This window comes from Canis lupus, chromosome 7 (assembly GCF_011100685.1).
Source record: "Canis lupus familiaris isolate Mischka breed German Shepherd chromosome 7, alternate assembly UU_Cfam_GSD_1.0, whole genome shotgun sequence".
Taxonomy (NCBI): Eukaryota; Metazoa; Chordata; class Mammalia; order Carnivora; family Canidae; genus Canis; species Canis lupus.
The window spans coordinates 39,196,160-39,211,472 of NC_049228.1; the positions used below are offsets into that span (position 1 = coordinate 39,196,160).

General features: G+C 45.3%; 1 protein-coding gene and 1 long non-coding RNA gene across 9 annotated transcripts in view; one reads left to right on the forward strand and one right to left on the reverse strand.

The window, feature by feature from the left end:
• ENAH (ENAH actin regulator) overlaps positions 1-5,784 on the forward strand; it is a 145,325-nt gene extending 139,541 nt beyond the window's left edge. For all 8 annotated transcript variants that reach the window (XM_038542832.1, XM_038542835.1, XM_038542844.1 and 5 more), the window contains 2 exons: positions 2,196-2,253; positions 2,833-5,784. In XM_038542832.1, coding sequence (XP_038398760.1) covers positions 2,196-2,253; positions 2,833-2,870 — 96 coding nt within the window. In that variant the 3' untranslated portion in view covers positions 2,871-5,784. The remainder of the gene's footprint in view (positions 1-2,195; positions 2,254-2,832) is intronic.
• Positions 5,785-8,853: 3,069 nt separating this feature from the next.
• Positions 8,854-14,756, reverse strand: LOC119876442. Its single transcript, XR_005362290.1, has 2 exons — positions 14,313-14,756; positions 8,854-10,254 (listed from the first exon to the last, which is right to left on the reverse strand). It is a non-coding gene; the product is annotated as an uncharacterized LOC119876442 (long non-coding RNA).
• Positions 14,757-15,313: the final 557 nt, after the last annotated feature.

Genomic DNA, 15,313 nt, shown 5'->3' on the forward strand with positions numbered 1-15,313 from the left:
ACCAGTCCCTGTTGTAACCTCATACTGATCCACTCGATGATGTGCCGGCCAGGCACTGGCTGGGATCTTAGCACAGTGCTGTCTTCTGGTCCTTGTGGGAATCCTGTCGGACAGTATTTATACTCAGATTTTGCATGACTGAGGTTCTGAGGAGTTACTTGGCTCAGAGCCCAGATCTTTCCTCAAAGCCTGTTGTCCCCATGGAGTCACTCATTTGTTTAAATGGTAACAAATGTTTGGGGTTCAAAAAAGGACCAAGAGTGTTGCAGTGATAGGAGTCAAAGATGAATTAGAGAAATACTAAGAATAATTTCAGATAAATCTAATTTTTATATGGAAAACTATTTGAAAATTTAAATTGAGTTTGAAAAGGAAGCTTGAGGTCACTGATGATCAAGCCCTTATTTTCCTGTATATTAAAACATGGTTTTCTGTTTTTGAAAAACACCTTAAAGTAGATGTTTGCACACACTTGAAAACCTGGTAAACTCTTGGCTATCTGAAGTAGTTGAGAAGAAAGGAAAACTTTCATGTTAGGGCTCATTTTAATATTAATTTGAATAAGGATATGTCATGGTCTGTATTAATAATTTCTGTGTTAGTATGCTTATTGGTAAAATGGAGGAATTAATATTAATTGGTAGTTTCAACCTTATTTTAAACATGAAAAGCTTTTTAAGGGGATGCCTGGGTGGCTCAGCAATTGAACATCTGCCTTTGGCTTAGACATGATCCTGGTCCCAGGGATCAAGTCCTATGTCGGGCTCCCTGTGAGGAGGCTGTTTCTCCCTCTGCCTATGTCTCTGCCTCTCTTTGTGTCTCATGAATGAATAACATCATTAAAAAAGAAAAAAGAGAAGTTTTTTTAAGAAAATGAACCTTAAATAGAGCGATTGAATTTTACTGGAGCTGTGCAGTGTTAAAGGAGGTCACATATTAGAAACTAATCCATCCAAAGGGTAGGTGTTATTCTTCCTTCAAATTTCATCACCTTGTCACAGCCCTTTTAGCTAGCTGGCATGTGACACTATTCTCAGTAATTTGGGGGATAGGGAAGGGGAGAAAATCTCCTGCAGGCTCCATGCCCAGCGTGGGCCCTGAGACTGGAACCCAAGCTGAAATCAGGAGTCAGACGCTCAAATGACTTAGCCACCCAGGAGCCCCTGTCCTTAGTAATTTTTTTAAATTTGGGGAAGGGGTTGTCCTTTATTTCAGAGTGAACTTATAAATACAGATTTTGCAGAATATTTGAAAGAGTGGTTTTCATGGAGGAAGGAGCATCTAGAGCAATATTGTTAAAATACAAATAGGGGGGCACCTGGGTGGCTCAGTGGTTGAGGGTCTGCCTTTGGCTCAGGTCATAATCCCGGGGTCTTGGGATGGAGTCCCACATTGGGCTCCCCACAGGGAACCTGCTTCTCCCTCTGCCTGTGTGTCTGCCTCTCTGTCTCTCTCTCATAAATAAAATGTTTAAAAAAATACAAATAGGGATCACACAAGTACTTTAAAATTTCTAGTAGCCATATAAATAAGAGAAGTAGGTGAAATTCATTTTAATACATTTTATTTAACCTAATATAACTAAAACAATATTTCAGTATATAATCCCATTATATAATTATAATGTGTAATAATCTGTAATTATTACACATTATTTTCCTCACACTAAATCTTTGAAATCAGGTGTATGTTTTACACTGACAGTGCATCTCATTTTATACTGGCCACAGATGTGGCCAGTCACCCAGATGTGGCCAGTCACCAGGTGCTCAGGTGACTACGTGTGACTGGTGCTTGCCATATCATACCATGTAGGTCCAGCAGGCCCCAATCCACCCTTGCAGCTCCAGGGGAATCTTCGATTCCTTGAAGCATAGTTGGGCAGATGTGGAATTCCATACTTCCAGATCGCAGATTGACCAGGATCTGCTTATCTAGTTTACTTCTCTTGTTCCTTGGAAGTTTCATTTTGCACCACCTTTCAGACTCCTTCCAGAAAATGAGGTTAAAAGCAGAGCTATTTATTATCTTTTCTAGAAGTTATCTGAATCCTTTCACTGGATGGCAGAATTATTTTTAGTTTTATGTTTTACATTAGTTTTTCATATTTTATATTCTTAAAATTTTATATGAGCAATATTTGTAGCATTAATTTTTCCCCTATATTCCTGATGTTTTTCTTTCTAATACTTTAGGACATTTTAGATGAAATGAGAAAAGAATTAACAAAGCTAAAAGAAGAGCTCATTGATGGTGAGTATATAAGCAGATTTGCTGCCTTTGTAGTGTTTAAGAATATCCATTTTTAAGGAAATGCACATAAATAACCAGTTTCTTACTCAAGGCATAAAGCAGTTACTTTTGCATAGTATCCTGTCCTTCACTTGGCTTAGGATGTCAGGAAGGAGCCCTCTCCTGCCTACAATGGAAGTTATTTGTAAGAATAGTGATAAACAAGGTCCCTACGTACCAGGGTTTGAGTAGCTTCAGATGGAAATCCAGGCAAATAGACTTGTCTCTGGATTGCCTCTCCTCATGTCCCACCCTACTACTCTCTTGTCCTGAGGCCACAGAGTCTTTGTTCTCATTTTGTGCACAAAAGGAAGAACGCAAATGAGTTAAGTATATGTATTGTGTACATATATATATATATATTAGTACTTCTTTGTGTTAAGAAAACAAAGTCCATGCAGCAGAAGATGCAGGGTCAGCTCTTTTTTTTTTATTACTGGGAGTTTGAAGACAATCACTAAGATTTCTTAGGAGTGAATCACTTGCTGATTTTACTTTATCATTGTATTTACTAGAACTATGTTTCCTTTTCCTACCCAGCGATCAGGCAAGAACTGAGCAAGTCCAATTCTGCGTAGAGAAACAAACCAAGGAGAAATAGGACTTTAGTCTGGAGAAAGAAGAAAGACCCCTGTGAACAACAGCCATTAACAACAAACCCCTACATTTTGTGAGCTGTGAGAAGAAAGTGGAGACAAATAGTTGGAAGGAGGAAAACCAACATACTTGCAAGCCTTCAGACGCTATTACTCTGGCGATAAGCTATTTCCCTCCCAGTTTGCTGCTTTTTTCTGACCTTTTCAACAGGATGGAAGAGTTGGATGAGAGTTCCTATTTAACAATTAATGCAGAAAATACTAAACCCATCAGGCAAGATCGCCGTGCTTTGAAATATTTTCATGTCAAGACAAAACCGCACGTTTTTCACAATCCATTGCTAAAATAAAGAGGAGAAAGGCTTAAGAAGTTTGTTTTCAGAGAGTGCTGATGAAGAATTTAGCAAGTTACACTATTGTAAATGTTTCTCTCAGGTTTGTCTTCCTATCACATTTGATATTCCGTGAGTAATGGAGATCAGCCCTGTGTAGGTTAAGATCATAAAATGTGGAACAAATGGAATTGTATGTGCTTTCAAAGGGTGATATTTATAAGAAAGTGTCCTAAAAATGAGTTGTCTGGCTTGAGGAATTTTAGAATGATAGGAAGTCTCTCGAGTTAGCCTTCATGCAATTTTGTAGATTAAAACGTAAAATTCATCCAGAATTTAAAGATTTAGATGCCTTCCTAAATTGTTAAAATGCTTTACCAAATCTATGACTCCTACATAACACACACCAGTGGTCAAATGTAAAACAATATATTGTAGACTTATTGTAGGTTTTCAACCTTTTTTAGATTTATGCATGTGGACATTTTTATAATGTAATTACAACCACCACAAAATTAGCTTTTTTAATTGCAGACAGTAATGCATGTCACACTAATACGTAGTGGCCTTTTCAAGGCCTGGTCCCAGGGAAAACATTTTGTAGAATATAGGGGGTGGGAGGAAGGGAAGGAATAATTTTTCTTTTAAAGTTAATTTCTGCACTGTCTTTTTTTCTCAATTACCTGCATGAATAATAATGAGGAATATTTTGTGACTTTAATTGGTAAATATGTTAGCAGAACCAAGTACTCAATCTTTTACATCATGTCTTCAGCTGTTCGTATTTTAACTTCAGTAATTTCAGTGGTCTGAAACATGATTCTGAGCTTCACATGGATTACATTGTACTGTGGAACTCGAAAATTTGATCCCTGAATTTGGCAGTTATTACTACCTAGGTGCCCTGCAGTTGGACAGGTGTTCAGGTACGTGTTCCTGACCAGGAAGCTGCTTTTGAATTTTGTTACATGGAAACACATGAAGTAGTGATGTCAGCAGCAACTGAAGTCACAGACATCACGTGGCAGAGGGGACCAGCGAGGGGCTCTGCTTGGTTTTCTTGTCATGATGGAGCAAGACTCAGGTGGTGGGAAGAAGGAACTAGATCCTCCACTCACCCCCACATGGGTCTGGGTGTGTGTGCGTGTTGTGTACACACATGCAGTGTGTAATCCACGCCCCACCCCACCCCGGAAACTTGTGAAGATTAAAACAGGGAAGAAAATCTGTATGTTGCAAGGATAGTTTTTTTTTGTTTTTTTTTTTAATTTAGGACATTAAAAATTCTCCAGGCTCTCCATCTTGATTTCTGCTTGGTATGTGCCATATTTACTTTGAAATCTTTGATTATCTGAAGTTTTACTAAAATTTTGAAGAAGTAATCCATTTTCATCTGCTTTCTAGATTTTGTAACCTCAGTTGGTCAGACAGCTTGTTGATTGCAGTTTATCATTCAAAAAGATTTGAGTGAGGGAATTGTTTTCCTTGTTAAAATAGTTCCTGTTTCTGTAGAGACTTCAGTTTTAGAATTAATCTGTGATGGATGAGCGATCATAATTCAAGTCTACAGTTCTGTTTTCTATCAACTGTTCATTGTTAGGAGTAGGAAAGGCATTCAAGCGGCAGCAAGCCTCTAAAGTAGCGTCTTCTAAAAGAAATAGGAGGCACTTTTGATCTTTATTATTGTACTTTTGGTTATGCAAACACTTTGATGGTATAAGTGTTTTAAGTCCCCTATAAATCTGGTGAGAAATCACTTGATTTTGTCGGTGAAGTTAGTCTCTAGTAGGATAGAATGCTGGGTACAAGTGGTCCAAAGTCAGATAAAAGACTACAGCAAAACACTAGATCTTCAAAAGGAACTGGTTTATGCACTAAATGTCTCGTGCCTTGGTCTGATCCTCACGGGATGTCTGTGTAACAGGACAGAACCAGTGCTGGGTCACATCGTGTTCCATCAGTTTGCGTTTTCCCAGATTGCTAACTGTTCTTCCAAGAAGTTTGATTCAGTCACTGTACACATTTACTGTCCTATGTGACAGTTTTGTCATTGTTAGAGATTTCAGTAATTAAAATGGGAAGCAGAAGCTTCAGTTACTCTCCTTTATGGAAGTGATGTTCCTTGGAACCCATCATGACGATGGTGTTCCTGCTCTTGTATGCTGGGTGTCTGAAGCTGAGTGCAGTTCAGGGGGTCCTTTCTGGTTACAGGAAGGCACTTCTTTCCTCAACACTGTGATCTGACCCGTGACAAATCTGTCCTATACGCTATGTAAATGGCCAACAGTCCATTGCAAACCCACTGAATGTACAAATCTTAATGCCGGTGCTGAAATCTCTCCAGAATAGTCATCATGGTTTCACAGTTGGTTCAAAATTTGCAAGCATCACGTGTCAATCAGAACTGAAGATGAAACACTAATGAATGTTGGATTCCCATGCTTTAGGTGTGCTTCCTTTTTAGATTTTTCGGTTCTCTTGCTATTTTTACCATACTGTTTCATTTAAATTTCCTACACGCTAACTTCGTTTGTGTGATTGAAAATAAACTTGCAGTATATACATGTTGCTTGTTTGTGACACTTAGATGACACTATGAAATAATCTGTCGGTTCTAAAATAAGTTCTACTGAATGTGAAAAGCCCACACAAAAGCCCTTGACTTCACAATCTAAAGTTTACACAGCTCTTCACTGTTCCTTCAAGATTTCCTTAAAAATACTGAGTAATGCAGAGAAAGGGAAGAGGTGATTATGTGTCTACTGTTTGTTTGAAATGACTGTTTTGTGTCCCCTCGGCCAGCCTCAGTGCAGTGGGTTACTCTTCTCGTCAAGAGAGGGACAAAGGTTTAATTTTACAGTTTTGTTCTATAACATAGGTACTAGCAAAACTCATGCAATTACTATTTCCCTTTATGTAGTCTACGAGGGAAAGAGCCTTAGCAAGCAGTGAATTTTAAGCATAGTAAAGTCTGATCTGTAGTGTTTAGTGTGCCGATTTCCCGAAGCCTTTGTGTGAGCAGGGACACTTTTTATCTGACTTCACCCAGTACTGATTTGGAGTCCATTGTGAAATTCTGATGTCTTCATTAGAGGTACATTAACACTTGTCTTTCCTCTTTCACCACACCCCAGTCACCCTGACCCCGGTTCCTCCCATCCTCTCCACTTCTTTTGACAGTGTATCCCTGTCATTCACTGGTGCCTGCAGCCATGTCACTGGCCACAGTTCAAAAAATGCCAACCGTCTCAGGCTCTTCCCTTCATGTATAAATCACAATGCTCAACTACAAACTAGAAGTCGCTTCCCATTCAGAAGTGAATTAAGCAACATTGGGCACCTGGGTGACTCAGTTAAGCATCCAACTCTTGACTTCAGCTCAGGTCATGATCTCCGGGTTGTGGCAGAGAGCCCCATGTCAGACTCTCGGCTCAGCATGGAGCTGCTTTCTTCCTCTGCTCCTGCCCCCATACTCTTAATAAGTAAATAAAACCTTTAAAAAAGAAAAAAGTGAATTAAGTTACCTTTTCAATTCGCCTAGCCACAACTTCTATGTCACCTAAGATGTGTATATACTTTCAATGCTATTGTGAAGAGTTGGGCTCGATTCTAAGCAATATCCTATGGAGCACAGTTTACAAAGGAATGTTGCATCATAACTTCATAACCCTGTCACCTTTGAATCTGTCCATTGGGGTCCTGGGTGCTCAGTTGGTTGGCTCGGTCATCTGCTTTCTACTCGAGTCATAATCCCGGGGTCCGGGCTCAGGCCCTGCTCCAAGAGGAACCTGCTTCTCCCTGTGCCCATGCTCACTCACTTTCATTCACTCTCACAAATAAAAAAAATCTAAAAAGTCTGTGAATTGGTAGCATGAAAATGGCATCACGTAAAGTGTACTGTGTGAAAGAACTCTCCAGGGGCCTTTTTGTCACTTTCCTATCATCCCGTTTCCTAAAGACGTTTACTTCAAAACCCCAAACCTGTTGTATGCCATTTTTGTTATTACTAGAAAGATGAATGTGTGTCTGTACATCACCTCAGAACTCTGAGGGATGAGAAAGGAGTCCCCAGAGTGCATCAAAAGCATTGATGCTTAATATCTCTAACTTGTCACTGAAAAGCTGTTTAGTGTTTATACTTGGGTGCTTCTGAAGTTGTCAGAACTTGAAGCACGTGTAAGGACCTGTGAATCTGAGTGAACAGAATTGCTTTAGGTGCCTGCAGCTACAAGAAGACATCGTGAAGAACGCTGACTTTCAAGAGTAGCTTTCTCTGGCGTCTCAGCACATTTGATGAAGATGCTCAAGCGGGCAGCCCTCCAGGGAAGGATGTTTACCTGATGGAGCACTGCCGGTGGGACCCATGCTGCAGCCTCTCAGGTCCCAACATCCAGGTGGGCCATGGGCTTCCCGTGTCCCCATTATGTTGTCTCTGTATAGTTTTTGAGAATCAAAGAGATTTTTATATCCTGGTGATATTAGAAAAGTGAAGCCTTCAACTTAAGTCTAAGGTTGCTAAGAAAAGGCTACCACAGTAAATGGAGGGTGGCGGGAGTGTTCAGCACCTCCTACCTGAGCAGCCACACTGTGTTCACCTGAGGGGCATCTGGGGTCTTCCTTGATGGACACCCATTTAAACACTGCTCAAGTACAAACTGAATGTACTTGCCTTCCTAAATAGTTCTTTTTTACGAGAGGGCAAATCAGTGACTTGGTCATAGGGTATAAAGGAATGACTGCCACATTTATTCGTTAATCGTGTTAAATTTGAAGAAATCAGGGATGCATGGGTGGTTCAGTGGTTAAGCATCTGCCTTCAGCTCAAGGCGTGATCCTGGAGTCCCCGGATCAAGTCCCACATCGGGCTCCCTGCATGGAGCCAGCTTCTCCCTTTGCCTGTGTCTCTTCCTCTCTCTGTATCTCTCATGAATAAATTAATTTTAAATTTTTTTTTAAATTAAAAATTTGAAGAAATCATATATGTGAAGACAGAGAAAAAAATAGATTTTTCCTTTGAATGATTGTAGGTGAGTGCTGCTCAGAAACTCCCTAAACTGAAGGCACCGGCCACTAGATGCGAGAGAACACAACTTTTCCTTTTCAGTAACGGTTTATTCAGAGGACTAAATTTGTATTTATACCGTAAATGAAAAATCTGTATGCAGACAACAACCTCCACGTTCCTCGTGTAAATTTAACTCTTTCCTCTTAGCTTCCAAGAATGATTTCTTTCCAGTAGGTAAAATTTTTTAAACCCATGAAGAAAACACTAACGTAGCGAATAATGTCCTGTGGGTTGGTTCATTTTCCTAAGTGGTGGTTAGGAAATCCTTCCTTCCAGTAAGTCGTGGGGAATGTGCAGAAAAGCGCACTGCTGGTCCTTTGGACTACGTGAGAAAGGATGTTTGGAGGAGGAGAAATCTACACTGAGGGGTATTTAATTCTCCAGCAGGCACAAGAATGTGTTCTGGTTGGAAAAGGCCAGGAAAAGACGTTTTTGGCTAACACTCTGAGCACACACTGTTGCAACCATGGGACATGCGTGCCACAGGTGGGTTATTAACATTGGTTCCTAAAACTACTAACATTCCATGCCCTGAATCACACCTATGGAAATTGTCTCTTTTTTTTAAACATTAAAGGCATTTTTAAACATCTTTCAATTTGCTTCGTTACATTTTAGGTGAGAAATAACCTAGGATTTACATTACCCCCCTCCACACACACACACACACACACACACACACACACACACACACACAGTGTGCACTGGGGGGCGCACATGGTCTATCCTGCCTGCCCCGGCAAAAGGCACGAGAGCTCCCGAGTTTCCCTGGCCCCACACATGCTCGAGTCTGGCGGCATCTGTGCTCCAGGTAGACTGCCTCCGCAGAGCTGGCCAGCCGCCGTGCTGATGCTGGTCAGGCCAGACCAGTGAGAAAGGGATGGAGCGTCCAGAGCAGCCCTGGGAGGCTCTGTGGGAGGCATGGACATGGTCTCCAGGATCTTCAGGGAGGAGAATTTCCCCGAGAAAGGTGCTGGAAGGGTTTAGATACTTAGCAAAGTGCCATACTAAAGCCTGTCATTGTTCTTTCTACTTACTACCAGGTGGGGCAGGTGGTGGTCCCGTGCCAGTGCCTTCCCTGGATCGTGCCTTGCCGTAGGTAGTGTCAGCTGCTGGTGGTGACACTGGGCTTAGTGCCGTCTCTGGAAGGGAGCGGTGTGTAATGCCCAGTGCTCCTGTGTCGCTGCCATCATCCTGCCTGCAGGTGGGGCCCTGTGGGCTCTGCTCGTGGCCATGAGGCTGCCATCCAGGCCCTCTCCCTCTGGGCCTCACAGGTTGCTTCTGCTTCCACGTTTCTTCTGTGGCCACTGGTTGGTTGCTTAATTTTTTTTTATCCAGCAGAAAGGAAAACCCTGACTTTTTTCTCTGATCTTCAGCACACATTTTAAGTGTTCTAAATCTTAGACCCTAATCACCGAGAAACACCCATCATAGGTGGAACAATAAGGAAAAATCGGTGAGGTGATCGTTGGGGTCAGTGCTGTCACATAAGGCTGGTGGTGCCTGAGGGGATGCCGAGTGTCCTCTTCACAGCATTTGTGTGTCCTGGTACCAGCCCTGAACCCTAGAGCTCATACTGCTCTTCACAAAGACCAGGTGGCATGGTGCCGTGGGATCTCAGGAGATGGTCGACGACAGGACATCCTTGTGACTTTCCACCTAGGAGCTGCTTCAGTGAACAGACTCGGCCACATGGGGTGAAGCAGCCCCTTCCTGTTTCTTGGGGAGGAATGCACTTATGTTGACGTTGCCTGTGCCCTGCTCTTGATGCAGCAAGGGAAGCACACGGTTGCAGCTACTTGCCAGCTGCTCATTTTAATCCAGTGGTTTCTTGACTGTTCGAGGTAGTGTTGTCCTGCATCCTTTGTTGGCCTTGAAAAGGTGAAGGTCAGTTGACCTTGACAAGGTGAAGTTCATTAGCACAAAGCCAGAGGTTGACCTGGACAGTTTGGGATTACAAAGGTGAGCCCTAAAAAAAAACCAAAAAAAAAAAAAAAAAAAAACAAAGGTGAGCCCTGTTATGTAGACATTCTTTTAGCTTAGTTCTAGGTGGGATGCATGTGTTCTGGAATTCTTTTTTTTGTTAGTAAGATATGCTTTTCGTTTTATGAGTGTTTCTTTTTTGGGAAAATGAAGTGTTTCTAACAAAAGTGAATGAGCTAGAAAGAAAATTCTATCTTGAGCCATCTGTAGTTGATGTAAAATATCCCAAACTCAATTACAGTATTTACATATTTTCATAGAATATTTTTTTTTCTTGATAAGGCTGAATGAGGAAGCCTCCCCTCAGTCTGTAATTATAGAAACTCGCTGAAAACCTCTAGTCTGTAGCTGGGTGTGGAGCGTGGGTGTGTTAGGACCCGTGGCCTGTGCTGTGAGCAGAGGGGGCCCTCTCAGCTCTCAGTACTGGTGCAAAGCTTACCCTCCTTTATATGACCTGAACAGAAATCAGCTCCACTGTGCTTCTTGCTGACCCCTTGGGTGTGAGAGTGCGATCTGAGTGACTGGCTTGGTGCTTTGTATTTTGTTTCTTGGTGGGGAGGGGAGGCAGTGAATTGCTTTCTGGCTAGAGGACAACCTCCACTATTTCCATTATGAGATTTGGAATGTTAAATACGTTTTCCCTCCCAGACCTACCCGGTAGATGGGCCAAAAGCATTCATTAGAGTAGTACAATAGATACAATGTAAAGGTGACTTCCTTATGGTCCAGATGGGTTAGTCTCTCATGTTATGTTGCTTCACTACAGATTTTAAAACCAGAAATGTGTGCTTGTGCCCTCAGATTATGCAGTGCTGTTTGCAAAAGATGTAAACACATGGAGCCTGTGTAATGAGGGCCTTCCAATCTGGGAGTGAGTCTCCTGCAGTGGCAGGGACGGAAATCATGCTTCACAACATGCGTTGATTTAAACACACACAGGGCTGTATTTGATGTGCAGACAGATCTCACGGTCTCATCTCATGGAAGTTCTGAGTTACAGGCCAAGCCCAATTTCAGGAGCCGAGGAAACGTAGCAACTTGTCTTAAAGCAACAAAGTATCAATTACTGCTTTGGTCAAATCATCAGCAAATCCAGACAAGAGGGGGTCTTACTGTCAGGAAGCATTACCCTCTGAGCTTGGCCTCCCCCTTCATGAAGGGGAGTGAAAGAGAAGCTGAGACACAGAGCAGGGCAGCAGGGCAGGGAGCATACGGTGGCACCCGGTATTTTGTCAGAGCCTCAAGCAGGAGTGAATGGAGAGGACCCAAGGAAGGATCTGGCAGGCAGGAGCAGCGCCTGCACGCGGCATGATGCCCTACAGGTAGCTGTATGACACATCTAGAATGTCCCAGAAGAGGGGCCCAGCGAGCCTGCTGAAGTCCAGGACCTGGATGGAGGTTCACAGCATCCGGCCACCACGTCACTGGGATCTGATCCACTTCTCGCCCATCTTTCCTCTGCAGCTTTGCTTTTCTAACCATTCACCCTTCTGCTTCTTGGTGTCCTTTCTTCTTTTGAAATAAAAGGATGAGATACTTAATTCAAAGGTGTTCATTGTACTGGTTGCTCTTATAGTTGGGACGGACCAGTTTTCCAAAGACAGCATGAGAAAGTTTTGCTCACCGCTTTACTGGTGGTGGTTCTGACATTAGAATGCACTCAGTTCTGGGGCACCTGGCGGGGGGGAGGGTGCTGAGGCAGTGAAGTGTCTGCCTTCGTCTTGGGTTGTGATCCCAGAGTCCTGAGATCAAGCCCTCAGGTGGGCTCCCTGCTCAGCTGGGGGTCTGCTTCTACCTCTGCTCCTCCCCTTACTTGCATGTGCACATTCTCTGTCAAGTTTTTTTTTTTTTTTTAATACACTTAATTCTGAAAGCTTTAAGAGCTTTCTCTGGGCACCCCTTCCACATGTGACCCCACTATTGGGAGGGTGTCAGCCTGCCTGACAAGTGCCGCCCCTCCCTCCATGCTCCACCGCTCCAGGGATCTCAGTGCTGTCTGGGCTGGAGACATCCTGGGCCATAGCTCAGACTTGGAGGGAGCCTGTCGAGTTAGTGAGTGGCTGTGCACACCCCCTGCTCCTCCAGGCCTCCTGGATGCCCTGTGCTCTTTACTGTCAACTGTGTCAGTATGTGATCTGAGAGTGGGACCACTGCAGGGTCCCTCAGTGCCGTGAGCTTAGAACCCGAAGGCACAAACAAGACGCTGTGTCATTAATGAGGAATCCGTGTGGAATATGCTCAGGCAATGCCTTCCAGCCGAGGGTATCTGGGTCTGGTTAACATAGAGCTCGCAGGGACAGTGGTGTAAAGGATGTGACCATTTGGTGGCTTCACATCTGCACAACATCGTCGTTCCTGAAGTTAGGCAAACGAGAGAAGGTGCGAGAGAAGGTGCAGGCCTCTCTGCAGACCGAGTAGTGCAACTTCCTCTTCCTTTCCCCGCAGCCTCATCTCTAAGCTGAAATTCCTGAGCTCTCCTCCCTGGGTCCGATGCCTGAGAAGTCCCCTGAGGTTGGGAGGAAGGGAGCCGATGTGGAGAGAAGGGTGCCCTCTGCCTCCTGCATTCTTCAATGCTTCGTTTCAGGCTAAATCCTGTTGTTAGACACAGGGCGCCTCTTGCAAGAGTCAGTACCATGGAAACATTTGCCAGCCCCTTGGTCCCAAGAAAGGCACCATCCTGGAGCTGCTTATGACATGGTATTCTGGGATGCTGGGCTGGCGGTCATGACCACAGAATACCCCGGGGTGGCCGAGAGCCATGCCAGGTGAAGCTAGCCCCCACAGAGCGTGCCCTGGACATTGGGACTAGTGTTGAGTGCTTCTGTTCTCAGCTGGAAGGTTCAGTGGGAATTCAGAGGCCTTGCTCTAGCTTCAAGGTTGTTCTGTGCTGAGAGGTGCGCAGCTGTGGAGGCCAGGCTAACCATGATACTTGGTGTCCCAGAACTCGAGTGAGGGGTCTTTCTGACATCCATGGCAGCGGCAGGCCCCACATGGGAGCATGGGGTTGCATTTCTGGGTGCGTGGCTGGGGAGAACTGTGGGGTCAGGCACTGTGGGTGCCTGTGTTCAGCCTCCGTAGGTACGGGCACACAGTAGAGCCCAAGGTCAAGTCTGCTGCCTGTCAACTGGCTGAAAAGAACCACTCCCCTGACAAGGCACCCAGCCCCGGAAGCGGGATGCTGCCAGGAGTCTCCAGCAAGTTGGTTTAGTTTTTTTTTTTTTTTTTTAATCTAAGTAAAGACAAGTGCACATACACATACAGCTCACCTACCTGGCCGACTAAACACTTCCACTTGACCAGCACCCAGCTCAGGAAATGATATCACCACCCCAGCAGCCCCCACATGCTCCCTTCGGCCATGGGCCAAGCCCAGCATAAACCCTTTCCTGACTGCACTGTGCTCTATGTAAGCGGAATGGTGCTTTTTTCTGCGCTGGTTTCTTTCCCTCCATATTCTGTGTGTGATGGAGCAGCCCCCAGCTCGAGACTCTCATGGGTGCCATGCCCTGAGTATTCCTGCGTGTGTCTGCTGAACCTATGGTTGCACCTCTGGGTGTCTGACTGGGAGCAGCACTGCTAGGTCAAGTATGTGCCCAGGGTCCCCAGGGGCAGCTCGTCCCATTGGGAGTCCTGCGGGGACTGCCCTGTATGTCTCGGCCTCCAGCAGAGGAAGCTCTGAGCCTGCGGGATGGGAGCCAGGTCCAGCTGATTTGCAAATGCAGGTGAGCTCAAGGCGGCCCCTTTGCCCAACGGAGGCTCTGTCCCAGTTCTCTTGCCACAGTAAGACCCAGCACACATGCCCTGGAGCTTCAGCAGGTGAGAACACAGCGCTGCAAGGGGCCACATTCTGGGAGGGGACCGACTCCTGATGCTTTAGCCTGCCAGCCTTCTGTCCCAACTATAAGATGGAAGAGGAAGAAGAGTTGACCAGCTGCCTCTGAAACACGCTCCAGCACCTGTGTGTGTGGTGTGTGCAGTGGAGAGGGGTGGGGGGCCCTGGTGAGCTACGTCTGCCTAAGTTACAAAGTAGAAGTCATGGTGCACCTGTGATTCATACGTCATCATCTGCCTGGAGCGGCTGGAGAGGTCCCATCCTCGTCCATGCATGAGCTGGGCTCTGAGGCAAAGCAGGCAACCTAGGGAAGGCGCTCCTGACGCCCAGCAGCCAGCAGGGCTGGGGGGTGAGGTTGGGGGTCAAAGTCAGGAGCGGAGGCAGGCTGGGAGGGAGTGAGAGGCAGCGCCTGAACCGTGGGAAAGAATTGGAGAGGACGTACGCTTCCCCCACTGAAGCCCCAGCACATGCCACAGGGGGGTGGTTCCTGCAGAGGTTCAGAGGCCCTTGAGAGAGAGAGAGATTGATTCTGATGTTTGAAAGAATATCTTGAGTTTCTAGCACTGTGCGAAGTTTCCAGAAGATATAACAATGTGTGGCACAACCCCTGTCCACAGGAACCACAGCAGTATCTGGCTTGGCATCTGTGCACACATGCAGGCCCTATGTGGAAAACAAATATAACCAATTGAAGATGGTTGGGTTTTTTTTAAGATTTTATTTATTTATTCATGAGAGACACAGAGAGAGGCAGAGCCATAGGCAGAGGGAGAAGCAGGCTCCCTGCGGGGAGCCTGATGTGGGACTCGATCCCAGGATCCTGGGCCAAAGGCAGACGCTCAACCCCTGAGCCACCCAGGTGTCCCCTGAAGTTGGTTTTAAGCTTTCAGAGGGAAAGCAGAAAGGGCTGGCCCCTTGGGGAGCGCAGACCCCTGGCTTCTTGGTGGCGTTGGCGGCCCCTGGGTGTGCTGCAGGGCAATCGGCAGAGGCACATCTCACCCCCCACCGTGGGGACGGGAAATGCAAGCTGCTGGTGCTGCACTCCCGAGTCCTGAATCCCATTAGGTGGGCCTGGTGGCTGATACCCAGCTGGACCCTGAGCACTGTCAGAGGTCAGTCCCCAGGCAAAAAGCGACCAAAACCATAGGAGTCATGTCGTTGCTACCTGTGCACCCTACTGGGGAGGAAGGGGTGTCCACCCAGAGCTGTAGGA